The 25,143-nt window shown below is 37.5% G+C and overlaps 3 protein-coding genes across 6 annotated transcripts; 1 reads left to right on the plus strand and 2 right to left on the minus strand.

The window, feature by feature from the left end:
- The first annotated feature begins 734 nt into the window (after window positions 1-734).
- On the plus strand, window positions 735-11,035 carry LOC125478905 (transportin MOS14-like). 4 transcript variants are annotated; one of them, XM_048587700.1, is made up of 26 exons: window positions 735-946; window positions 1,933-2,010; window positions 2,178-2,240; window positions 2,429-2,476; window positions 2,562-2,708; window positions 3,056-3,187; window positions 3,298-3,338; window positions 4,244-4,335; window positions 5,149-5,276; window positions 5,429-5,504; window positions 5,635-5,755; window positions 5,837-5,936; window positions 6,414-6,495; window positions 6,924-7,006; window positions 7,278-7,394; window positions 7,528-7,579; window positions 7,708-7,863; window positions 7,975-8,098; window positions 8,191-8,272; window positions 8,353-8,516; window positions 8,614-8,668; window positions 8,985-9,104; window positions 9,211-9,303; window positions 9,389-9,534; window positions 9,980-10,157; window positions 10,276-11,035. In XM_048587700.1, exons 1-26 carry the CDS (start codon window positions 824-826, stop codon window positions 10,552-10,554), a joined length of 2,880 nt encoding a protein of 959 aa, XP_048443657.1. In that variant the 5' UTR covers window positions 735-823; the 3' UTR covers window positions 10,555-11,035. The 4 variants fall into 4 exon arrangements, with proteins under 4 accessions (XP_048443657.1, XP_048443658.1, XP_048443659.1 ...); XM_048587701.1 differs by having other exon boundaries at window positions 6,933-7,006; XM_048587702.1 differs by lacking the exon at window positions 735-946 and having other exon boundaries at window positions 1,936-2,010; window positions 2,178-2,244.
- A 2,187-nt stretch (window positions 11,036-13,222) lies between these two features.
- LOC125479010 (transcription factor MYB1R1-like) lies at window positions 13,223-15,023 on the minus strand. Its single transcript, XM_048587986.1, has 3 exons — window positions 14,747-15,023; window positions 14,222-14,430; window positions 13,223-13,784 (listed from the first exon to the last, which is right to left on the minus strand). The coding sequence occupies exons 1-3, from the start codon at window positions 15,006-15,008 to the stop codon at window positions 13,347-13,349; spliced, it is 909 nt and encodes a 302-aa protein (XP_048443943.1). The 5' UTR covers window positions 15,009-15,023; the 3' UTR covers window positions 13,223-13,346.
- A 5,254-nt stretch (window positions 15,024-20,277) lies between these two features.
- Window positions 20,278-24,674, minus strand: LOC125478904 (pentatricopeptide repeat-containing protein At1g74850, chloroplastic-like). The gene is made up of 4 exons (XM_048587699.1): window positions 22,674-24,674; window positions 21,800-22,114; window positions 21,615-21,722; window positions 20,278-21,006 (listed from the first exon to the last, which is right to left on the minus strand). The coding sequence occupies exons 1-4, from the start codon at window positions 24,530-24,532 to the stop codon at window positions 20,667-20,669; spliced, it is 2,622 nt and encodes an 873-aa protein (XP_048443656.1). The 5' UTR covers window positions 24,533-24,674; the 3' UTR covers window positions 20,278-20,666.
- Window positions 24,675-25,143: the final 469 nt, after the last annotated feature.

Genomic DNA, 25,143 nt, shown 5'->3' on the forward strand with positions numbered 1-25,143 from the left:
TAAAAATAATATACAACTCGAACCAACTCAACTACGTTTAGGTTTCTTGAGTTTTAGGTTTTAAATACCATTAATGATATCCGAACATACAATTTTTTATTTACAAGAAAGAGAAATAACAATATATTATAATATTTGATGAGCAATTTTATGTTCGTTTTTAGCCACCGCAAAATATTCAAACTGGTGCGGTTTGGTTGTTGTTCGGTTCTAAACCATTGAGGAATTTAGTGGAATAAAGTTTGATTATTGTTGTTGATTTTTCACATGGACCAATCTGTGATCTGACCAATGGGACCCAAATCCGATCACTTAGTTACGGATCAGGATCCTCTCCTGATCTAAGGATGATGATCCTCCTGATCAAGAAATGTGGGCCGTTGGATGAAAATCCAACGGTTATAATTATTATAACTTTAAAGGAACCCCCTGCTTGTAGCCGTTGGATTTTCATCCAACTGCCCACACTTATTGGTCAGGAAGATCCTCATCCTTAGATCAGGAGAGGATCTTGATCTCCTAGTTACATTCGAATCACGCGACACGTGTCCCCATCGACCAAACATCTCTTTTAATTCAAACAAGCTAATAATATATTTACACAAATTGACCCAAAAAACACATATTTACACACACAGCCCTCTACCCGATTAATCGTATTGACCAAGAGTCAAACATCGGCACGCAGATCCGACGGCCAAGGCAGCTCCAAAAAACCCCTCGACTTCTCACTTTTTTTGGGGGGGTAGAAAAAAGACAAGAAAGAGGAACGAATCGAACAAGTGCGAAGAGGGAGCTCGGAGAGCAGGTGCGACGACGAACCATGGAGCTCCAGAACACAGTGAAAGACGCCCTCAACGCACTCTACCATCACCCCGACGACGGCGTCCGCCTGCAGGCCGATCGCTGGCTGCAGGACTTCCAGCGGACGCTCGACGCCTGGCAGGTGCTTTTCCGTTCACTTTCTGTTTTTGTTGATTTGAATTCTCCTTTCGGCTTTTTGAAGTTTTTGATCGGTGGCTGTAGCTTGTGAGAGTTTGATGTTCGGTTCTCGTTTCGATTTTCGCTTAGTATATGCTGGAATTTCTGTGATTAGTTTGGTGTTTTTGTCACTCGTGATGGGATTGGATTTTGAGTAGTTTGGAATCCCTAGTTCGTTCCATTTGAATTAAATGAGTTCAATTTTAGGGTTTTGGTCAATCATCTGAGTTGAGGGGTATGCTTTGGGTCAGAAGCATTACTTATTTTCTTATGTATTTCATTTTTAATATGCGAGAGGGAAGCAATTTGTTGCTCTCGTTGGTTTGTGAGAAAATTTTGATCCGAAAGGTTTTACCTTGCAGAATCGATCGATTTTGGTTGTGGCATCTCTTTATATCTATAATGGGAAGCTCATCTATGAGCCTGAGAACAACGTAAAACGAAATATACTCAAATACTGAGCTTAAGAAACAAAGATGATGTGAGTTTACAAGTATATTTGAACAGTGAACTGATCATTTATTGTACACAGCTAGTAAGCTTTAAATCTATACCCTTAACCTTTTTCTTAATCAATGATAAATATCTCTTTCAAAATTTTCACTTTTTGTATATGAGGGTAAAGGTAAACCAGCAGTTTAGTCTTTTTTTCTTTTATGCAACTAGATATATTAAATTTATTTCCCTAAGTCCTTATTTTCTTTTAATTTTGTGGTTTCCATGTAAAGTTTCTTGCACAAATTACTGTTTTAATGGTTATTGGTGTTTCAATTCTATCCTTGTACCTGTTAGATTATACGAAATTTTGCTCTCTAAGTTGAATTAATTACTTGAGGCCAAAACAAAAGTTGAATTTATTCTCTTTATTTTTTATTTTTTTGTATATGGGTTTTGTTAGCTGAATTTGCTACTGTTGAGTTTTCTGAACATTACTGTGCTTCTTTTTCTTAGGTTGCTGATAACTTGCTTCATGATGCAACTAGCAATCTAGAAACTTTAATATTTTGTTCGCAGACCCTTAGAAGCAAGGTATTTCTCTTCTCCTTAGAGTTGCCTGTCAATGTTCATGCACATGCTTTATTGGGTCCTGTTTCCATAGATGCTTAAAAGATCTTATGTTCAAAATGTGTACACCTTGTTTATGTTGTATTGGTTGCGTATGTATAGATTCTTAGTTCATTTTGTATCGTGTCTAGGTACAACAAGATTTTGAAGAACTACAGTCTGAAGCTTTTTGCCCATTACGTGATTCGTTAAATGTGAGTGAGTATCCACTATCCATTGACAATTTCAGTGAGAATTGAGTAAGCTATGGTTTGATTGCTTGTCTATATGAAGAATGGTTCGATTGTGTCTTTTGTCGGTGTCATGGACCTGTTTTATCTATATGAAGAATGGTTCAATTGTTTGTTTACAGTATTGAAAGTTTCAAATGTTTTGAATGCAGAACTTATTGAGAAAATTCCACAAAGGCCCCCCTAAAGTCAGAACTCAGGTACCATCTAGAACTCTCTCTGATGCTGTTTCATCAGATTTTATGATCCCAAGAGGATATTAAGCTCAACTATCTGTCTTTGTAGATTAGCATTGCTGTGGCTGCTTTGGCTGTACATGTTAGCACTGAAGATTGGGGGGATGGTGGTATTGTGAAGTGGCTTCGTGAGGAGATGAATTTGCATCCAGAGTTTATACCAGGATTTTTGGAGTTACTAACAGTTTTGCCTGAGGTATATAACTATATAAATATGATGCTTGCTGACTTTATATTTGCACTGTAGTGTGCAACCGTGTGTGACAAGGCTGATTTAAACCTTCTGTGTGTAATATGATGAAAGTGTTTTGTACACTTCCAGAAATAATGGATGTCCTTTCTAAAGCATACCGTTCCCTTCGTAATGATTCCTATGATGTTCAGCATCATGCTCTTCTGTCTTTTCATTACTTTTTGCTGGGGAGAATTCATGTAGTGGTCTCATATATTAGTCCAAACAATGTATGTTTTCTTAAAACTTTAGTTGATTGACAGATGCCTACCTTTTCACCATGTTTGTTTTCTTCTGGGATTTAAAATCAGGAAGTATTCAATTACAAAATTGCAGCTCGCCCGGAAAGACGCCGCCAATTTGAAAAAGAGCTTACTTCACAAATGGAGATTGCTCTAAACATCCTGACAGCCTGTTTGAATATTAATGAGCTTAAGGAGCAGGTAATTATTTATTCAGAATTGTATAAGTTACACTTTGCTGATATTTGAGACTTGCTTCTAATGGCTGGTAGAGTGCCTTTTTTTAATCGTTTTGCTGGTTGGTTTTTCAGGTTCTTGAGGCATTTGCTTCTTGGCTTCGACTGAAGCATGGGTATGAACTCTCTCTCTCACTCTCTCTCTCTCTCCCGCCTTTTATATATGTGTATGTATAACATATATAGATATATAACCTTTTGTGTAAGGAATGTAATTAGATATGTTAGAGCTTTGTCATTTTTAACATATCAAGGCTTTGCATATCTGAGATAATGTGGTTTCCTATAGGAGTCGTGTCTAGAGGCTGTATAGTCTATTGGAATATTAATTAAGGCATCACAGTGACACCCAAGTGACAAAACAATTTTGGTTTGAGCGGTTGTTTGGAGAGATGATTCCAAACGTCTTGTAATGTGGAGGTTGGAGGTCTCTTCCATGGAAAAGATCACTTGCTAGGATCTTACTGCCTTATTACAAAGATCTCACTTGAATATACCTCAATGATCTGCGATGTGAAGTTTTACTGTGGGCATTTGTATGTGGAGTGCCTTGAATCTGTGGATTCACCAATAGCCAATTTGTGGATCATATATTACATCCTTCTAGTGTATATGAGTGCATAATTGGTTGTACAATTCAGGCATTAAACTTGAGAAGAAGTCCTTTCAAGTTCTTGCATGTGTGCGCTTATTTCCATATGGTATCAAACATGCATTGTACTTCCCTGCACGTGTTGGTTATAATACTGAAATTGGAAATCATTTTTGTAGTGGCACATACTGCAGTACATTTTGCAAGTTGAGATTTATGCAATGCTTGTTATAGTTGAAGCCTGTTCTTCAATATCCATAGATCTACACATGTCACATCAGTGTAATTGTTGTTCTTATAAAATTGGTATAGTTTGTGGCTGTTGATATGATAGTCCCAAATTTCATCTTGTGTTGTGGTATGACTTCTCCTCTTACAGGGTGACTGATAGAAATTCATGGTACTTAAATGAACTATTGTGGGTTTCAGGATCCCTGGATCTGTGCTTGCATCCCATCCATTGGTGCTCACAGCCCTCTCAAGCTTGAATTCTGAGCTACTTTCAGAGGCCGCAGTAAATGGTAAAAACAAGTTTGATAAGCTGATGAAAACTGTATGATACTTTTGTGTTTTCAGCTTGTTTTACTATGACAATTTTATAGCAGTGATACAAGCACCCAATAAATCCAACTTGTTTGAATTTTGAATATGCTTTCATAACATCTTGCTCTTTTTTTAATAGTGTTATAGTTCTTTTTTATGATGTAGTTCTATAATTTGTTGAGGTGTAAATTTCGTGGTAGAACTTCCAACAGACTTTTTTTGGATCGATTTGGCTCTGTAAAGTGTTTCAATTTCAACATTTGGAGGTTCTATATCTAAAGATATTTAAAAGGGTAGTTTGAATTTTTTTGTTGCTTAGTATGTCAATTTTTTGAAGTAGGTATTATCTAGAAAGTTGCCAATCAATTTGTAGGTAATGCAGAATGTTAGTAATGGGCATTGTTCTGATTGCATGTTAAATTTTCTTACATCAAAGATGTGGCAAATATGGGACTGAAAGTACTATTGTAAATATATTACATTTCCTTGAATAGAATGTGCTTAACGATGTTTCTTTTTAAGTCGTCTATAATCCTTGTTATGTTCTGACATTCAGTTCAATATTATCGTCAAATTATTTCTTGTCAATGTTTTAGCATTTGTCTCTGCATGGATGGTGTAGTATCGAAATCTGTTAACTCAGCTCTCTAGTTTATGTCCTTCACATTGCTTCTCTGTCAAAGCCATATTGTAAATTTTATTCAGTTACTGTGTGTGTTCATCAATTTCTGCCTTACCCTCGGGTGGATTTTCTTATTTTGCTTCCCCTCTTGGTTTCTTTTTCATTGCAGTTATATCTGAATTGATACACTATACAGCAGCTGGAAGCTCTGGTGGTGTTTCTGTGCAGATGCCCTTAATTCAAGTGCTTGTCCCTCAAGTAATGAATCTTAAGGGACAGCTAAGAGATTCTTCAAAGGTATTTCATGTGTGGAGTTGGGTTAAAAAGTGTTTTTTTACCTACAAAATACAAATAAGGCTCAACAAACAACCCCTTAATCATTAAAATTAAGTGCAAAATAGTAACTTCATTGATGGTTATTTTGCCCCTATCTCGATTCTTGTTTTCAGGATGAGGAAGATGTGAAGGCCATTGCTCGCTTATTTTCGGACATGGGTGATTCATATGTTGAACTTATTGCAACTGGTATACATATTTAGCAGCTATCAAAAACTTCTCCGAGGAATTGTTGGATGTTTTTCGTCTCTTATGAGCCCTGAATTTTTTGAACTTTGTCTGATCTGTTTCTTTTTGGTTGATAACATCTTTTCTTCAGGCTCACATGAATCAATGTTGATTGTACATGCATTATTGGAAGTTGCTTCACACCCAGAGTACTATATTGCTTCCATGACATTCAACTTTTGGCAGAGTCTCCAGGTAAACTTGACCAGAAGGTGAGTCATTTTAGAATCACAGTCTACTTGGTTGTGTCTAAAACTAAAAAGACATTCAATATAAGAACTCTAACCTTCCAGGGAATCGTATATTTCGTTTGTGAATGAATCTTCCATTGAAGCTGAGAGAAATAGAAGGCTGCAAGTTTTTCGTCCAGCTTATGAGTCACTTGTATCCTTAGTAAGTTCTTTTTCTTAGAAGCTTTAAAATTGTAATTTGTGGCATTAGTTTCAAACACCTATTGATAATATCTGAATGTAATGTGTGTTGTTTTCTGAATGTAATGATACCACTATGTGTTGAATTGTTCTCATGATAATTAAGTGATTTTACCAAGCTAATAGTTTAGTTTGTTAACCTAGGATTCATCTAAAGAGAACCACATTTGTTCTTTAGTGTTGATATTTGTATCTGTGTTCTGCTTAGTGGTTCTCCAAAGAAATGATTATCTGATACAGGGTGATTACCGTTTGTCACATAAATTAAATGGGTGTGCAGATATTGGAGAATTAAGATTCTCATATATCATAAAAAGTACATTATGGGAAAATGGTCAATTATCCTAAAACTGAGCTTCAACTTAATGAAATACCACATTACATGCATTTTGACATTCTTTTATTGTACTAAACTTTGAGAAACTGAAACTATTGACAGGTAAGCTTTCGGATTCAATATCCTCAAGATTATCGGGACCTTTCATATGAAGATCTTAAGGAGTTTAAGCAGACTAGATATGGTAATTCCTAGTTGTTCTGTTTGGTGTGTGACATTGTCTTATAGTTTCCCTAAAAAATTGGCCTAAAGTTTTATGCAGTTGTTCTCATTATTGAAGTGCATAGAAAGCAACACAACTTCTTGCCTAATTTTGCATCGGATAGCAGTATATATTTTTGTTGTTGGGAACCTTAAGCAAGGCAACTTCTAGCCGATAAAATGTGCATCCATGTGTGAATTTCTTATAAATATATTAAAGGCATGTTCATGTTGAACCTCTTCCAAACCACTGGTGTTGGAGATCACAGTCCCACTAGAAAGTTGGTCTTTTGTTTTTGTTTATATTAAATTTTAATTTTATGTGAATGTCAGTTTATTTGCCTCTTCCACATTCATACTCTTCTTGATGAGACCTCGAATGTAGCATGACTGAATCTGTATTGTTCCCAGCTGTTGCAGATGTCTTAATTGATGCAGCATCAGTTTTAGGGGGTGATGCAACACTTAGAATTCTTTACATGAAGCTTGATGAGGTGTGTTTTGATTTTTTCTAATTGTAACTCCAATTTTATGTAAAGTTCATTAAATATTCTGTTGAAACATCAATTATATGTGGGTTCATTGAAATTTTATTAACTTGTAAAGAACTGGTATGTTTGGAAAATATTTAATACATTGAAGAATGCTTAGTCTTCTCTCTGACGTAGTGGTCCTTTACTGCTTTAGCTGTTTTAGTTTCTTTGTGTAAGATTCGTTTTTTATTTTTCTGCTACATTTTGGACATGATATTTTCATTTTATTAAGGCTGCAGCTTGCTGTCACAATGAGCAAAGTGAATGGCGCCCAGCGGAAGCTGCTTTGTTCGGCATCCGGGCTATATCAACTTATGTTTCAACAGTAGAAGCTGAAGTAATGCCCAAGGTATGATGTTGTGCAAATTCATGTCTACATCTTTTCTAGTTTCACCATTGTCCTATAGAAGTTGAAACTGAATTAATGCCAAAGTTATGATCTCATAAACTCACTTCTATTTTGCTTTCTTTGATGTGCACAGGTTATGGATAGGCTGCTAAAACTACCTCAGCATCCTCAACTACTTCAGACAGGTAATGTATTTTTATTAGTTATAGTCCCATCTGTCGTGAGTGGTTATGTTTTATAGAAGTTATATTTCACCAGTCTGTCTAATATGGTGTGCTAAATTCATTTTACCTGCACGTGGAGAGTGTTGCAGTTTGCTTAACTATTGGAGCATATTCAAAGTGGCTTGATGCTGCATCCGGCGGACTGTCCATACTGCCTTCAGTTCTACATATCCTCATGAGTGGCATGGGTATATCTGAAGATTCTGCAGCAGCTGCAGCTGTAGCATTTAGACAGATTTGTGATGGTACTAAATCGAATAAGTCCAATAGAAAAAATTTCCTTAGTTTTTTGTCTAACCTAGTCAGCCTCATAGTTGATAACTCTATCTCTATGGATGCTTTATATTTGGATGCAGATTGCCGGTTAAAGCTCTCTGGATGTTTGGATGGACTCTTCCATATATACCATAGGGCAGTGAATGGTGAAGGCAGTTTTAAGGTCTCTGCTGATGATTCACTACATCTAGTTGAAGCCTTAAGGTAACTATTTTTTGCATCGTCCAATGTTGCATGATCTATGTAGTTTTGCATGATACAGCTGATCCAAGTGTCTATTTGACTATCGCATGCAGCAAGGTCATTACTGAACTTCCCCCAGATCAAGCTAAGAGGGCTTTGGAGGCCTTGTGCTTGCCTGTTGTTACTCCTTTACAGGTGTGTTTCAGTTTTAGAAGGAAATCTACGTATGAATCCTTGTGTTGGTGATATGCTGATTTACTGCTGTCAATAACCAGGAAGCTGTCCGCCAAGGCCCAGACACGCTAAATAGCAAACCTGCTCGTGATTTAACCGTTCACATCGATCGATTTGGATACATCGTTAGGTATGTGAATCATGCAGAAGCTGTGGCAGATGCAATTCAAAGACTATGGCCACTTTTTAAAGCCATATTTGATATGTAAGTATTTCTACATTCCTAGTAGTGTAACACATTACAGTATTGATATCTTAATCTCTATTTATTCTTATGCATGTTTTGAATGTTTATGGTGAAGTCGTGCTTGGGATATGCCGACAATGGAGTCTCTGTGCCGAGCTTGCAAATATGCTGTGAGTTCATTGATCCAGCTTCTAAAATGTTAAAACTTAATTCACTAAAGCTATTGTAGACTTGAATTTTTGCCTGCTACTGTATACATTGAATGCATTGCGTTATGTGATTCAACTATGGTACCTGTCTTTTTGCCTGCCGCCTCGTGTGTGGGTCTTTAAAATTTTTTCCATTGCCTTACATGATGTGATGAAGAGTTAATCTAGAGAGTGTCCCTTTTTTCTATCATTAGCGGCTTGTGTGAGCCATATTAATTTGATTGTCTGGTAGTGTATTATTGAAATCTTTCTTGTCTTACTCATTGTCCTTCTATAGGTGAGGACTTCTGGAAGGTACATGAAATTTACAATTGGAGCAATGCTGGAGGAGATTCAAGGTTTATATCAACAGCATCACCAACCATGCTTCCTCTATTTATCTAGTGAAGTTATAAAGGCAAGCCATCCGCTAAAACCCAAAAACCTGAATTTTTGTTTCCTTTTCTTTTTTGTTGTTTTTTTTTAAATTAAAATTGGTGCATTTGTTGCTTCTTATGCTGCAGATATTTGGTTCTGACCCATCTTGTGCAAATTATTTGAAAAGTTTGATTGAAGCACTTTTTTTGCACACCACACATCTTCTCACTAGCATTCAGGTAAGTTTTCATTGAGCTGGAGCCTGCAATTGTTTTTTCTTTCAAATATTATCTTTCTTGTAGTTAACTTGCACAAATATTGCAGGAATTTACTGCAAGACCTGATATAGCAGATGATTGTTTTCTGTTGGCATCAAGATGCATTCGCTATTGTCCTCAATTATTTATTCCATCTGCTGTATTTCCATCATTAGTAGATTGCTCGCTGATTGGGATTACAGTGCAGCACAGGTACTCTCTCTCTCTCTCTCTCTCTCTCTCTCTCTCCATGTAAATAGAAGTTTGAAAATTCAAACAATTTCCAAGAGATCACTGTATGTGTAGTAATTTCAACTCAACCTCAACTTTTTCAGTAAAATTAGTTTTTACCATGTTCAGTTAAATATCTGGTTGCAGTTGAGTCTGAGATCTTTTTTGAAGAAATTATTGTTGTTTCACAACAACTTTGCCTTCCCGTTTTTGTATCTCAAGTTTGTTGTTATTTATTTAGAAGTTTTTCTCTGTCGAAGCTTCCTACTTAGCCTTGTTAGATTTCTGATTCTGCATGTATCAAGTGATCTTTGGTACATGGTGTTACTATGTCCTTAAACGTCAGAGACATTTTCTTTCCGTGTTTGATATCAATTATCTTTTTGGTTGAGCATGGCTATTTACCTTTTCATTCTCTTCTTTGCAGAGAGGCATCAAAGTCAATATTAACGTTTTTATCCGATATATTTGATCTTGCAAACTCTGCCGAGAGAAAACAATACTTACCAATCAGGAATTCTGTCATTATTCCTCGAGGGTCCAGCATCACAAGAATCTTAATTGCTTCACTAACAGGAGCACTGCCAAGCTCCCGACTAGAACTGGTAATTTTTCACTTGTATTATCAACATCGACTGTTACGCTCACTGTTAACTGCATGAGTATTGATCGTATGTGTTTCGATACATGTCTGGAATTTCACTGTGCTTTCCCATCGTACAGGTAACCTACACACTACTATCTTTATCTCGAGCTTATGGGCCACAGTCAGTAGAGTGGGCCAAGGAGAGTGTTTCTTTAATTCCTTTGACGGCTGTGACAGAAGTTGAGCGTTCGAGATTCTTGAAAGCATTGTCAGATGCTGCGTCTGGGTCTAACTTTAATGCTCTATCTGTTCCAATTGAGGACCTATCGGATGTTTGCCGCCGTAATAGAACAGTTACGGAGATTGTTCAACAATCATTGAGGCCACTTGAGTTGAGCATAGCACCTGTATCGTGAAGGAGAGATTAGTCGTCCTAGAGTGGCCATTTTGCCAATGCCTTGCCTGTCGACGGTAAAATGAGTTGTCTACTGTGTATTTTTCTCATATTGTTTCAGTGTTTTACTTTGATTCTCCAATTTTTAAGGAGATTCAATGCCCTACACATGGATCGAAGAGAGCGGCCGGTTTCTGTATGAGTGGTTGGTTTCCTTGGCATTGTCATTTTTTGGGGTAGGATGGCATGGGTATAGAGTTGTAGATTACTGAAGGAAAGAAAAATTTAGGCATTCTTTAGGAGTATTCCGTCCTTTCATGTCGTCAGATATCGGAAGCTGTGGTGGTGGTGGCGGCGGTGGTCAGTGGTTGTACAAATTATATTGAAAGCTTCAGTATATTGTAATCCAAACAGTTGCATTGTTTAGGTTCCGGAGGTTTTTTCAATTGGTTTCCGATGCTTTGAAAAAGGAACAAATTATATTGAAAGCTTTCTTTGATTCATATGTTGTGATCTAGACCGTTGAATCGTTCATGTTCCACATCATTTGTCAATTTAAATTGCTAGAAAAAACTTGCAGTACTTTTTTTGTGATTTTTATTTTCTTTTAATTTATTTTAGTGAATTTAAATTGAAAATTGCTAGAAAAAACTTGCTGGGATTTTAAATCTCAGTCTTTATGGCCTTGTTTGGTGTTTAGGATTGGATCGGATAACTCGTGTATTGAACAAAGAAATGAATGCCACTTCGAAAGTTCGTCCCAGTTAAATGTACTAGATGCATTAGTTGTTAAGGAAACTTAGCCCTTCGAATCCCGAGAAAAACGGTAGAATTGTTACAATTGTAAGGGAGTCTGCTTCACGGCTAGTCCATATTTTCATTTGATGAATATTGAATCTAGTGAGTTATCTAATCTTATCCGAGTAGAGACGCGAAACGAGGCGTTTCCTTTTGAAATTATATGTAGTTAGAAATTTAGTGACTGCCTTTGACTGCTTACCCTGTGAACCGTTCTATGTGAATTTCATTGTGTATACTTGTAGGCTCTTGAGCATTGATCCATTATTCGATCGATCAACTGGAAGAAGTTGGAGGCCAGAGAAGTGCTCCCAACTTTGACCGGTGCCGGACTGCAATGACTCTGGACGACTCACCCGCTCCGACACCGACCGCGGGTGAGCACTTCCGGGGATATACTTTCGTGGACCTGAAGGCTCTGCTCGAAAGCGGAAAACTGGAGAGTCAAAGGACAGGAAGGAAAACTCGGTGGAAGTTTTGACTTTCAGAGTGTGTTTAACATGCACATTTTATTCCACTTTCAATAGTCCTTATGGTTTGAGGAAAGGACACTTGATATCAAATTCTTCGGTGGATACCATGAATTCTGGTCACAGTGAATCCGTTTTTTGACCCGAAAAAATAAAATATGTTTGGGCTAGTTTGAAATTGCTTTTAAAGTGATTGAAAATTAAAGTGTTTTTGGTAAAATGGATTTTGGGTCCTAAAAGCACTTTAAATATTTTTTGAAGGAAGCACCAGATATTTGCTTTTGCAGGAAGCACTTGTAGTGCTTTTCAATATCTACTTGAATTTTTAATAAGAATTGGTTTCAAATTTTAATTAAAAGCGCTTTTATTCATTTTAAAAATATTTCCAAACGAATTATGTATCAATATTACGAATTCACGAGGATTATTATCAAAATAATCCTCGAGACACTTGGAAATGCTTCTCCATATAGCATCAAGAATAAAAAGTAGTTTTAAAATTCAAAAACATTTTCAGTTATTTTTATTAAAATTTGATAGAAACGTTTTAAAAGCATTCGAAAAAGTGCTTTCCGCCTATTCAAACGGTGGCGGTGAAAGCAACCATTTTTCTGCCTAATCCAATGGTGCCAAAAGCCGACCTAACTCATTAAAGTTGACACCTTGAATTCATCTGAGACATTTCGTTTTGATAAGGCATTCGCCAATGTCGCATGCACGTTTCCATACACAACCACCATCATCCATTATTGACAGCCATGCCACATTCAATCCACAATCGCAAAATTAAATTTGTCCATCCAAAATAAGTAAGGGATAAGAGAATGCTCTCCACTCACGAAGAAAGACCTACATGAGACGGAACGATGTGGCAGTATCCCAAACGAATGTTATACTAGACAAATGTTGTATCATTAGCACGTGATTGTTAAGACACGTTTTTATACTAGTTCATAACGCTATGATAAACGACTTACATAGTAGGGGTACATCACCATAGTGACATCCTGTACAAGACGTATAAATTTTTGTCCATATAATTCCTATTTCGTTGACATACAACACCGGAGAGACAGTATACCTATACTACGTAAGTTGTTCTCGATGCAGTGACATCCCCGTGAGTCCAATACGCTTTGGTGACATCACCATGGGGTGCCGGAGGAGAAAATTTTTGGTGCGACTCAATACACTAGGTATCATAATACAAGCTAAAAAAATTTAAATATCCAACCACCTATATTAAAACACTTGGTATACCAAACAATGCTTTCCAAAACCCAACTTCAGATTTTTTTTTCCCCACCTTAAAAAGCTATGAAGGCCACTAGTTAGACAAGGTCCCAGCAAGGGGAGGGGACCAACACACCAGTAACCAAAACACCCAAATGAAACCAAGAATCTGAATAATAAAAGCAGAAAAACAGCAAGAAAAGGACATAATATTATCTTGAAGGGTCTGTACAACAATCTAGAAGAAGAAAAACAGTTCAGTCACCTAATTTACCATGCCTAAATTATAAACCATTCCCCCAAATCGACACTCTCAAGCGACACTGATCATGCTATCCCCGTTGCTGAATCCTGGCATTGTCTGGAAAGCCGAATGCCTTGACGACGGTTCCCTCGAGTCCACTGACAAGGAGAGGTTGAGAGTTAGGGTCGATGTGTCCGTTGTTGAGTTCAAGTTTAGGTCAGATATTGCGGTTGCATGAGGGGCCAAATGAAGGGCAACTGGATGGACGAGCTTGGCCGAAGTACTATTCTCGGGATTTGCTTGTCGAAGAGCTAGATTTCCCATTGGGTTCTCAATGTGAACTGGCAAGACAGCTGGACCTACAGTCCTTGGAAAATTTGGCACCATCGAAAAACCACCAGCATTGCGAGACTCGGATGGTGGCGGGGGTGGCAACGGATGCAACTGAGACTGAGATATGTTATCTTGATGCTGTACTTGCTCTTCAACCATTGGAGTTGGAGCGACCTAACACACAAGAAAAAGAAGTTATCATGATAAGCTTACTTTTTCCTTTGGTGGTGGTGAAAAACTGTTGAAAACAACTCCAGATTAGACAAACGAAATTATATCATCCACTCAGCAGAATAACAAATCCACAATCTGATTTCGTTTTCTTAACTTTGTTGAGCTAGCAAAAGCAATCCGAATCTTGAACTGCCAAAATGTAAATAATCTTATGCTCACACTAGAAACTCATCAGGGAGAAAATCGCATCGAAATTTCAGAAATCGCATACCCATTTTATTCACTAAAGCACTTGTAAACAAGGTCCGCCAATTCAAATGACTGCAAACCAACTACTTTTAAGATCCATATGAACATATTAAGCTCCATCAAAACTCAAAATACATGAATTGAATTGGATTAAATTGTTATAGAACTAGAGGGTATTAAATCGTTACCGTATCAGTGGTGATGTCGAAGAGGCTAGACCTGCGGCGCCGGCGATTGAGGTTGCTCCGGCGCAGAAAGTATTTCTGTGCGTGGCTGGCAACCTGAGTCGGGGTGCGAGTCTTCACGAAGTTTCTTGAGATCCCTCTCCAATCTCCTTTCCCTACTTTCTGCAATCCAAACAAGAAAAGCTTGTGCTCTTCCTCCGTCCATGGAACCCCTGATCACAACAATATACAATAAATACACATTCTTCAACCAAAATTAACTAAATTCTGGTGAAAGTTCTTCTTTTTCCGATATCGAAAATGATCGATTAACACAGATAAACAAAATTAGCAATTTGATTAATTTAGAACATGCAAAATTCAAATGTTATGTACAAAAAACGCAAATTTTGTTACCGACGACCAAAACACTGCTCAAATTTGTTCCAGTTTTTTATGAATCCAATACAACAAATATAATTGACTGAATGATTGATGAGTTTAGAATCACTGATCCGAGATTTCGGGGAGAAGGATAGAGAGACTGACCTCGCTTGCGTTCGCGCTCGCGATTCCCGCCAGAATTGTGAACGACGTCGTTCTCGGAGGCGTAACCGGGCGCCGCGTCATCCTTTCCGGCGGCGGTGCCGTTATTTCCGTTGTTAGAGGCGGCCTCCTGAGGCTGCTCGTACTGCGAGAGATTGTTCAAACTGACGCTCTTCCTCATGGAATCGATCACCAAGCGCACGCCGAACAGCATGATCTCTCCCGCGCCCGCGGGCTCAACGGTGGAGCACGTGCCAGACGACATCTTCACCGACCGCGACGACGACGTTTCCGGTCGATCAGTCTCTGTTTCTTCGGCGACGATGGATCTGGGGCCGTACGATTCGGAGAAGAAAAAGAGAGCGAATAAAAATGATGGAGCGAAGAGTTATGTGCGGGAAAGGTTTATCTATATACGTGGGAGACGACGGGGATGAGGTGGCACCATGTGGATCGTCGAACGGACATCTTTACTTATTGAGTAAATTGCAGCTACAGTTACTTAATTTTAACTCAATTAGAGAAATAGTTCATCAACTAAAAATTCATTATCATTTGATCTCTCAACTCATCAAAACGTGCAACTATGGTCTCTTAACTAAAAATCAATTATCATTGGTCCCTCAATTTTAATCAAACTAGAGAAATGGTCCCTCAATTTTAACCTAATTCGAGCAATGATCCCTCAACTTTAACCATAATTGTAGCAATTGTCATCTCAAAATAACTCGTTTTGACAAAATTATGACGAAGTTGACGAAAATGACCATAGTTACATGTTTTGATGAGTTGAGGGACCCTAATTGTAGCAATGGTCCTTCCAACATAACTTATTCTGACAAATTTTGACGAAGTTGATGAAAATGACTATAACTACATATTTTGATGAGTTGAGAGACCAATGATAATGAATTTTTAATTAAAAGATCATCGATTTAATTTGATTAAAATTGAAAGTCTATTGTTACAAATTACTCTTAATTATTTGAACCAACTTTTTTTTTTTTCGTATTTGTCTAGAGATAAACTTTACTTTATTCTAATTGAAATATTTCCGTCTTCCACTAATATATTAAAGAAGAATTCGGGACTAATATGATCCCAACTAAAAGAACCTCTATTTTTTTAATAAACGCCTCGGAATGCGCCCCTTGATTGCCCTCCTTACGAACAAAAGCGAACATACCGTGCCAACTTCATTGGCTATAGCCTATAGCCCTCGTAATGCTTTCCACCTCCACCTCCGCATCCACACTTTTCTCCTTCCTTGCACATTTTTAATTAATTCATGAGCATCAGATTTCGAACTTTTAATTTTTTTTTTTTAATATTTCTTTAATTTCGATTAAATCTCAATAAATTGATATATCCATCTATTGTAAATTTTCATAATTTTCATCAACGGCAACATGTATTAATACTAGTATATTCCTCGACGTTTTTATAAACATGCATATTGATATTTAAACACTGCTTATATAGTATGGAGTTGGAGTTATTTTGGCTTTCTATGTTTTTAAGTCTATTAACACATGTATCTTATCTAGCTCTGACGTTGTATTTTGTAATCTAATATTTGAAAAATTAGGAATTATTGACTCGTGCATTTCAACATTAGTAAGTGGATATGCGTAGTGTTAGTGATGATAATTTTGAGAATTAATAGACCATATTATAATTAGGAATATTAGCATTAAAATGAACCAAGAAAGAAACTTAGTCACATGAAACATGAGGATATTTGTATGACTAACTATTGCCCTTCAATATATAATGCTCTTATTTTTAACTGATCACCATCTCAATCTTTTGTCAAATTATCAAAATTCTAGCTACGTCGTTTGATGTGAGTTAATATTTATTCATTTTATTATCTGAAAAACGTGATCGCGATTTTTCCAAACAGTTATGGATAATATTATATACATGAAAATGGGATGGAAGGGACGTGACAACCAAATGTTGCTTGGTGATAAATTTGTACACAAAGATTCCACATTTCATTGGATTTCTTTCACAATCCGAATCATCTAATGCCATATGGGTTACTTGCCACCCTAGCTATTAAAAATTAGAAAAAGTTAAAAAGGGAATAAGAAATTACTAGAGAGAGGCAATGAGCCCGAAGGATCCTCGCATGATTCTCTTTGTGAGGATTTTAGGAATCATCCAATCACATCCGTTCATCGTATATCGTTCAATAAAAAATTATTGTAAATTTTTTATTTAAAATTGAATATAAACATTACTTGACAAAAATTAATCATACAATATATAATGAACGGATGTGATTGAAATATTTTCAGAATTCTCACAAAAAGAATCTGACCAGAATCCTCACTCGGCAATGGGACCCCACTCAACCACCAGCTGTCACAAAATATTATATGCTTTCTGCACCCCTTTTCTTTATCCGGTCGAACGCAACTTGTTATCCAAAGCAGTGGAGATAACACAAATAATTACATTTTTAATTATCCACATCCTAAACCTCACACTCATGCACAATAGAGTTGTCACGATATTATAGGTTCGTTTGTAAGTACTTTTTAAATGACTAAAAGTATTTTTAGAGAAAGTCTTTTGGGTTTTCAAAGCAATTTAATTATTTTTTGCAAGAAGTTTCAGTTATATCATTCTTCCGTAACGTTCACTTGCATTTTTATTGAGAATTAATTCCAAAAATATTTTCACAAGTGCTTTCAGTTATTTTAAAAACAACTACCAAACGAGTTCAAGGTAGTCAAAATGACAGATTTTTTTAATTACTTATTCTTAATCTCAATCAATATTTCTCGTATTATTCAATGTTATTGTTGAAAAGCAATCTCAAAATGAACTAAAATTTTATATTACTCTGTAAGTTTGTTGTAACTTAAAACTTTTAGGTCAAATTCAATGGTTGTCAAAACAAAAATAGAACATCTATTAGATTAAAAATTAAAATTTAGTGCTTTAAGTGACGGAGTATTAATTCAATAACCCGAAGGAGTGACACCCCACTTTCCAAATCTTAACTTACTTGCAAATTGCAATTAGTTATTAATTAAACCAGCTCAATGCTAATCTTTATGCTTATAGTAGTTATCAATCTATGATTATTTAACTTATATATCTTGGATGTATTATAAAGTTAATTAAAATATTAAGAGATGCTATATGGACCTTCTAGTTGGCATATTCGCTTTTAGTCCATTGAAAATAAGGGGTAGATTTTTTTTCGTTATCCCTTAAGCTCGTACACTTTATTATATACTAGCTTTCATGAACACGTATAATGTATTTTTTGAATCACAGCATGTTACGTGCGATTTACACGTTTTAAATATATTTATATGAGTAAATTGATAAAGTAAATGAATAATCTTAGATCATACTAGAAAAAATCTTTCATAAACCAATTAAAGCAGTTAAATCCACATAATAAAATCGGTCTCTATAAAGTTACATTAAGAATAGAGAAAATAATATTTAATAAACAATTGATTGAATCACATTATTTTCATTGTGAGGTTAAGCTCATCCCCTCTCCCTTAGTGTAGATAATATCGTTTGTAAAATTAAAAAAAAAAAAAAAAAAAAAACCAATCATTTGACAACTAATTTAATCACATTATTATCTGCGTGTGAAAGACTTTTTTTTATAACTGGCATTACACGCCTCTTAAGATGTTTTGAATGTATTTAAAACTAGAGAAAATAATATTGAATGAACAGCTGCTTGAATCACATTATTACTAGCCTATTGTGAGGTACTAATAAACAAGTAAAAGTACAAAAATAATTAATTATTTCAAAAACATTGTTAAAACGACGAAAATACCCTTACATTATTTGATACATTATTTTGGGATACTTTTAAAATTCTTTTGTCTTGCAGACATTTTTGTTCAAATTTTTTTTGTTGAAGTTTGGTGATACCAAAAACACTGTTCACCTTTAGTGTTGATTTCATATATAGATGCATATGCATTTATATATATTATATGTATAGATAAACTAATCACTTTGATAGTGGGGTAATAGTGCTTCTGTGAGCAGCTAGGATAACACCAAAGATAAGGTTTTTGTGGGGCTGCATCATCTATTTGCTGCACTCTATCTTCTTCTTCTTGGCCTCATTCTTTGGATCTCTATCTTGGGAGTAGATGGACTCGGAAATCTGGATCATTCGAGAGAGATGAAGAGATGAGGGTGTGGGTTTGTGTGTAAGATGGGCATGTTAAATAAACAATGGAGGTTGCAAAATTTAAATTGAATGATCCGAATTTTTGAGTCTATCTGCTATAGAGGTAGAGATCCAAAGACGATCTCATGTTAAATTTTAATTCCACACATGCACTCAAATGGTGCACAATGCCCTCCTTATCTATTTAGTATCGGTATATATGTTGAAGGCTATTTCTGATAACAATAGTTAAAACAAACTAATATTTACATTTTACAATGTGTAATGTTATACGACAGAATTTTCCTTCACGCGTTACATAAGGATGTATCATTGGATGAAATTAGAAGCCATCACCTCAACTGCTTATTTTGGAATAAAAGGGGAATTGGTTAAAAATGCCAGGTAGCAAGTGATGGATCCCATCAAAGAAAGCACTTCCAATGGAAGCAAATGTCTCTACTTCTAACTTGGACATAACTTTTTTGACTTTATGGCTTTTAGATAAGCGTGGTTGAATTTAAATCTGCGTTTGCTTTTATTATTCTCATTGATACAACAATGTCTCTCTTTTTTTGGTACTCTATCACTTCAACCTTGAGATCCTCTTCGGATCTCCAGCTCTAGAGCCCATGGATTAAAAATGTCAGGCAGCAAGTGAGGGTTCCCATCAAAGAAAGCACTTCCAACGGAAGCAAGTGTCTCTACGTCTAACTTGGGACCTTTTTTTTTTAACTTTATGGCTTTTAGATAAACGTGGTTGAATTTAAATCCGCTTTTGCTTTTATTATTTGAATCAATACGGCAATGTCCATCTTTTCTTGGTACTTTATCACTTCAACCCTTGAGATCCTCTTCGGATCTCACGCTCTTGAGCTCAAGGATTGAGCAATTCTAACTATTCAAGAGAGAGATACTTCGGCGTTCGAGACAGATTATGTGTGTGTGGTGGGTCAGTGAGAATATACTAATGAAACTGCGTGATTTATATTGAACTGTCGGAATTGCCCAATCTCTAGGGTTCGGAATTTGATATCCGGAAAGAATCTCAATCCTAGCAGGTAGGTATATGGCGTACTGTTGGGACCATGTGATATCTCTTTGTATTCCCATGAGTGTCTTCTTAGTCTCAAAGAAAATGATGGAGAAACCGACATAGATGTCTATAAGTCTCCAAAGAGAGAGATGAATCAGCCTCGTGCTTCTTTCAATAAGAACTTGCATTTTTATTATAACTTTTGATGTGCTATAGAAGAGCTTTTGGTAAAACGTTTTTGAGCCAAAGTGCTTTTTGAAAAAGCATTTCAAACCGTCCCAATTTATGTTTTTCGTTTGTTAAGATCAATAATTCAAGACTCCCCAGAAATAGATGCATGAACACCCCTTAATACATAAGCATTTGAAGGTCATTTACTTTGTGAACTAAAAGCAAATCTGTTAACTCGTCTACAAATATTTCGACGCAAAATTCTAACGTCCATTTACACATGAAAAAGAATAACCTACGGCTACAAAACCACTATCCTCGACGCCTTCCTAAAAAAAAGCTGCAAACAACGTCGAACAGAGCTTTTTGCAGTGCGACCGAAGCTGCCTTCTCCGGCAAGCTATTAGCCAACACTTGTATTGGTAATGACCCGAAAATCATTCTCCACAAAACTGGAGCAGCAGCATTCCCATTCTTCCACTGATTTGGGAAATAAGTGAGCAAAAACTTTCGAACCCTAGTAAGTGACGGATATATCTAGTGTGTGTTTAAACCATGCTTGTCAAAACCTCCGTTCTTGTCCTAATTCTTTCATCAGAACCGGCATCATTATACCGTCCGCTATTGACAGCACTGGAGGATGTCTTTGTTCGTGGAGGAGGAAACGGGGAGTTACTTAACGTGATAATATTATTCCTTTCGGACTCATCTGTGGATGGTTCGATGCTTGATAGGATCCGCTTGAGCTGAGGGCGCTGACAGAGAATTCGACCATTGTTCCATTTTGGGAAAGAAAAGGAAGCTGGCATATTATCCTGCAGAAATGTATAAGCAGACTTTGCGATCGGTAGATCTTGTGTTATTGAGCTTTTCTCCATCTTCCCTCGTCTGATAGATAAACAAACAGATCAACCGCAGTCAGACAAGTTGATGAATGCAATACCAATAACAGCGTTAGAAACACTTCAAATTCTATTTCTGGAATGTAATGTGTCGTAATTTTAAAAATAGCATTTCGTGCTTTTTTCTCCTTTTGTTTTCCCCCTTTTGTATCCGTCCCCAACAAAAGACTTTGATCTGTGAGTTCTAATGCAATATAAAATAGCTGTATTTATGCAAGTTTAAGAATACGCCAAATGACACCTAATGGCATGTTTAAGCATAGCCTATTTTGCTGAAAGAAAAAACATTCGTCAGACTTGCCCATGTATAGATTATGTTTCGAGTTTTAACTTTTATTTCTCATGCTTGTTATGTTAAAGTCAAAGCGGAATTTTTTTTGTTAAGGAGTAACAGCACATCATCAATATCCTCAAATGCACACAAGCAGCGATATATGCAGTATTCAACAATAGACCTAACAACGAGAAACTGGGAATACGTAATTTTTACATAAATCCTAGCATACCCAGACCATATAAACCCTACTATTTAATCAAGAGGCTTTCAGAACAAGAACATCAGAAAAGAAATGTAGAATGAAAAGAGCAGCTTACACTACAACAACAGTTGCAAGATGGGGTAGATCCTCGCCATTGAGGAACATCTCATACATATTGTTTAGCCAAACTGACATTGCTGTATATGCACCGCCTTGCCACATTCTGCAAAATGGCCAACGTCAAGATTGAAATAAAGCTGAGAAAGAACATGGCTAGAAAGAAACAAATTCTCCAAATACCTGTGCACATCAACAGACACCACAAGTTTATTTTTACGAAAAAGTTCAGGAAAAAGCCCCCGCTGTGTTGCTTCATTAAGAACTCGCACAGCTCTTTGTTTCTGACCCAACCACCAAAGTGCTTCTAGTAGCGTGTTGTAGAACCTCATTCCCAAGCCACATCCTTCGGATTTTAATTTGTCAAAAACATACTCTACCATCTGCCAGTTAGAGTCATCATCATAATCTCCCTTGATCATCTGCCCAATCACTTGATGAATATTCGATGCCCTGTTTGTAAGCATCTCATTCAGCAACACATTGGCATCATCCCACCTGAAAGCAAGAAGAAGACTTTCAAAACTTTCAAAATCCCATGGACCAATGATACTCATGAAAGCTTCAAGAGTAATCAAAGTACCCTTGTTTTGAAGTTCTCCTGTGACCAATTGCTAAAGGCTATAAGATAAACAATGTAGTGAATGGAGAATGACGGGTACATCTTTAAGGTTGCAGAGGCCATACTACACATATTTATTGCCAGTTCTCTTAGTTGTTGGATTCTGTGATAGAGAGTATGTACTGTCTGGAGCAGTGCAAGCAACTAATATAACATGGACTTTTTAAGAATTAAGAGTTTAGGAAGACAGATGTTACGATACTAATGTAACACAAATTAAGAATTTATGAACATAATAAGACTGGTAGGTTAGTTACTGAAGCTCAGTAATCCTAAATCCTTCATTGCCACTCCTCTTAGCAAATACATATCTTATGTGCTCCAGGGAACATATGATGTTGGATAATTGTAAGCGTAACCATTAGCTTAAAAATTGATGGCTTACTATAACAAATGAAAGCAAAAAAATTGTGAAACTATTGAGTGAATACTGACCTGTCACTCCTTGCATAAACAGCAAGCATCATGCAGTAGCACATGACACTGGGTAATATTCCTGAGGCTTTAATCTCTTGGAAGTGCTCCTCACACTCATTAACAAGACCTGCAACGCAGTAAACGCTTAAAACTGCCTCAAGTGTCCACTCATCGGGATCGCATCTTGTCTTTTCCATCTCAACGTATGCCTTGATAGCTTCTTCAAATTGACCTCCTTGCCTAAAAGCTTCTATCATGCCATTGACTGTATGGACATTCCGGGCAACACCAGCCTTGCCCATTATTAACAAGACTGCTTCAGTCTCCCTGTATAGTCCGCCTCTTGCAAATGCATATATCAGTGAGTTGTAGCTTTCAACGGATGGTTTGCTTCCCACTTCATTCATTGTGTTGAAGGCAACAAGAGCTTCGTCATACAATGCCGCTTGCCCATATGCTTCAATAACCCCTGTATAAGCCTTGGTACTAGGCACTATTCCATTCTCGTGCATGTGATGTAAAATTTTCTTGGAATCCTCATGGAGTCCTCCCTTTCCACAAGCATATATCAACCCTTCATACGTCTCCATATTCGGCTCAATTTTCTCCTCCACCATATCATGAAACAAAGTCACTACTTCTTTAAAATACCCACCCTCCCCAAACACCTGTATAAGAATGTTATATGTAGCTGCATCTGGCTCCGTATTGCTCACTTTCATCTCAAGAAAAAGCTCTCGAACATCATCATACCTTCCATGCCTCCCATACAAATTCAGCAAAATACTATAAGTAGCAGCATTCGGCATACACCCCGCAGCCTGCATCTGCCTAAACACACCCATTGACTCTCTAATCGACCCCAATTCAGCGTATGCCTCCAGTAACACATTATACGACGTAATATCAGGCAAATTCCCTCCAGCTTCCATCTCTTTAAGAAGCTCCGAGACTTTCTCGAGCTTGTCCAATTTACCAAAAGTTTCAACAAGGTAACGATACGTGGTCATATCTGGAACAATCCCACCCTCATTCATAGTCCTGAACACCATCTCTGCCTCATCGCCTAACCCTCTACCAGCACAAGCACTAAGCAAAGTATTATAAGTAACAAGGTCAGGCTGTATTCCTTCGTGCCGCATTTCGGCAAACAATCCTAATAACCCTTCCCAATCCAGCCCACCTCTAGCACAGGCATTGAGCACAGTATTGTAAGTCAAAATACTCGGCGGAACCTTATCTTTCTTCATTCGATCAAGAAATTCAAGGGATGTTTCATACTGACCGTTACGCCCGTAGGCATTGATCAATGCGGTGTAGCTGAAGACGCTGCGGACCACGCCCTGGCTAGGCATTTCGTCGAACACCTCGGCGCACTTATCCAGCAGCCCCTCGCGGCCGAGCAAGCTGATCATTATCGTGTATATGTGCTCGTTCGGCTTGCACCATATCTGACGCTGCATATACTTGAAGAGGCGAAGCGACCGCTGCCAATCGCCGCGCGCCGCGAACTCCTTGAACACCAAAGCGAAGTCGTTTAGTGACAGCTTGTTCTTGAAGATGTCGAGGCACCGGGCGATGCTGCCGCGCGGAGGGAGGCTGCTGAGCTTGTTGATTAGGGTTTCGACGTCGTAGCTGTACTTCCCCTTCTCCACCGTCACCGACGGGTTCCCGAGGATGAGGTCCTTCGGCTTCGCCCTGGCCGAGAACTCCAGCCGGCGGTCGCCGGAGAGGAAGGTCGTGCGGCCGGAGAGGAATCTCCGGTGGGTTGATGAGTTGGTGAGAACGGTGAGGTGGTGGGACTTGGGGTTAATTTTGGAAATTGAGGTGGAGAGAGGCGAAGAGCTGGAAATGGAGAGCGTGGGGGAGAAGGACATTTCGGTAAGTAGGCTCGCATGAGCCTCGCGGAGCTTCGGATTGGATTTTCTCTGTGAAATTCTCGAGAAAGTTACAGTAGATAACAGAAGGGGAGAGCGGGTGGGAGAAGACTGAGCTTGAAGAAGGACACGTGGAAGCGGTTGTGGATAACAGGGGGAAGAAGGCGTGTAGAGATAGTGGGTCGGGTCCAATTATAACCGGTTATCCACCCAAACCGTGCCCACAGTAAGTAAGCAGGCCCGCAATCGCCGCCACCCAACCCAACTGTCGCACCACGCATTTGAAAGCTCCCTTTTCCCACAATGTAAATAAATCTTCTCCGGATCTCTTCTATCAAGATCACTAGATCAAGTGATTCAGATTTTTTAAATTTCATTTAATAGTAAAAAATTATCATAATTTTTAAGATATCAAAACAAATAGGCCGTTGAATGAAATCTAAAAAACCCGAATCATTTGATGCAGTAATTTTGATTAAAGAAATCTGGGGAAAATCTCTTTCCTCCCGCAACAAGCCCAAATGCATGTCATCGAGCCACGTGTTTGCTCACCACGTTCACGCCTAATAGACGTCTACGTCACCAAAAGTGGGACCGTGATTATGGATCGA

Source organism: the organism of the source record quoted next, unplaced genomic scaffold, assembly GCF_019419815.1.
Source record: "Pyrus x bretschneideri cultivar Hongxiangsu unplaced genomic scaffold, Pyrus_bretschneideri_v1 Contig27, whole genome shotgun sequence".
Lineage (NCBI taxonomy): Eukaryota > Viridiplantae > Streptophyta > Magnoliopsida > Rosales > Rosaceae > Pyrus > Pyrus x bretschneideri.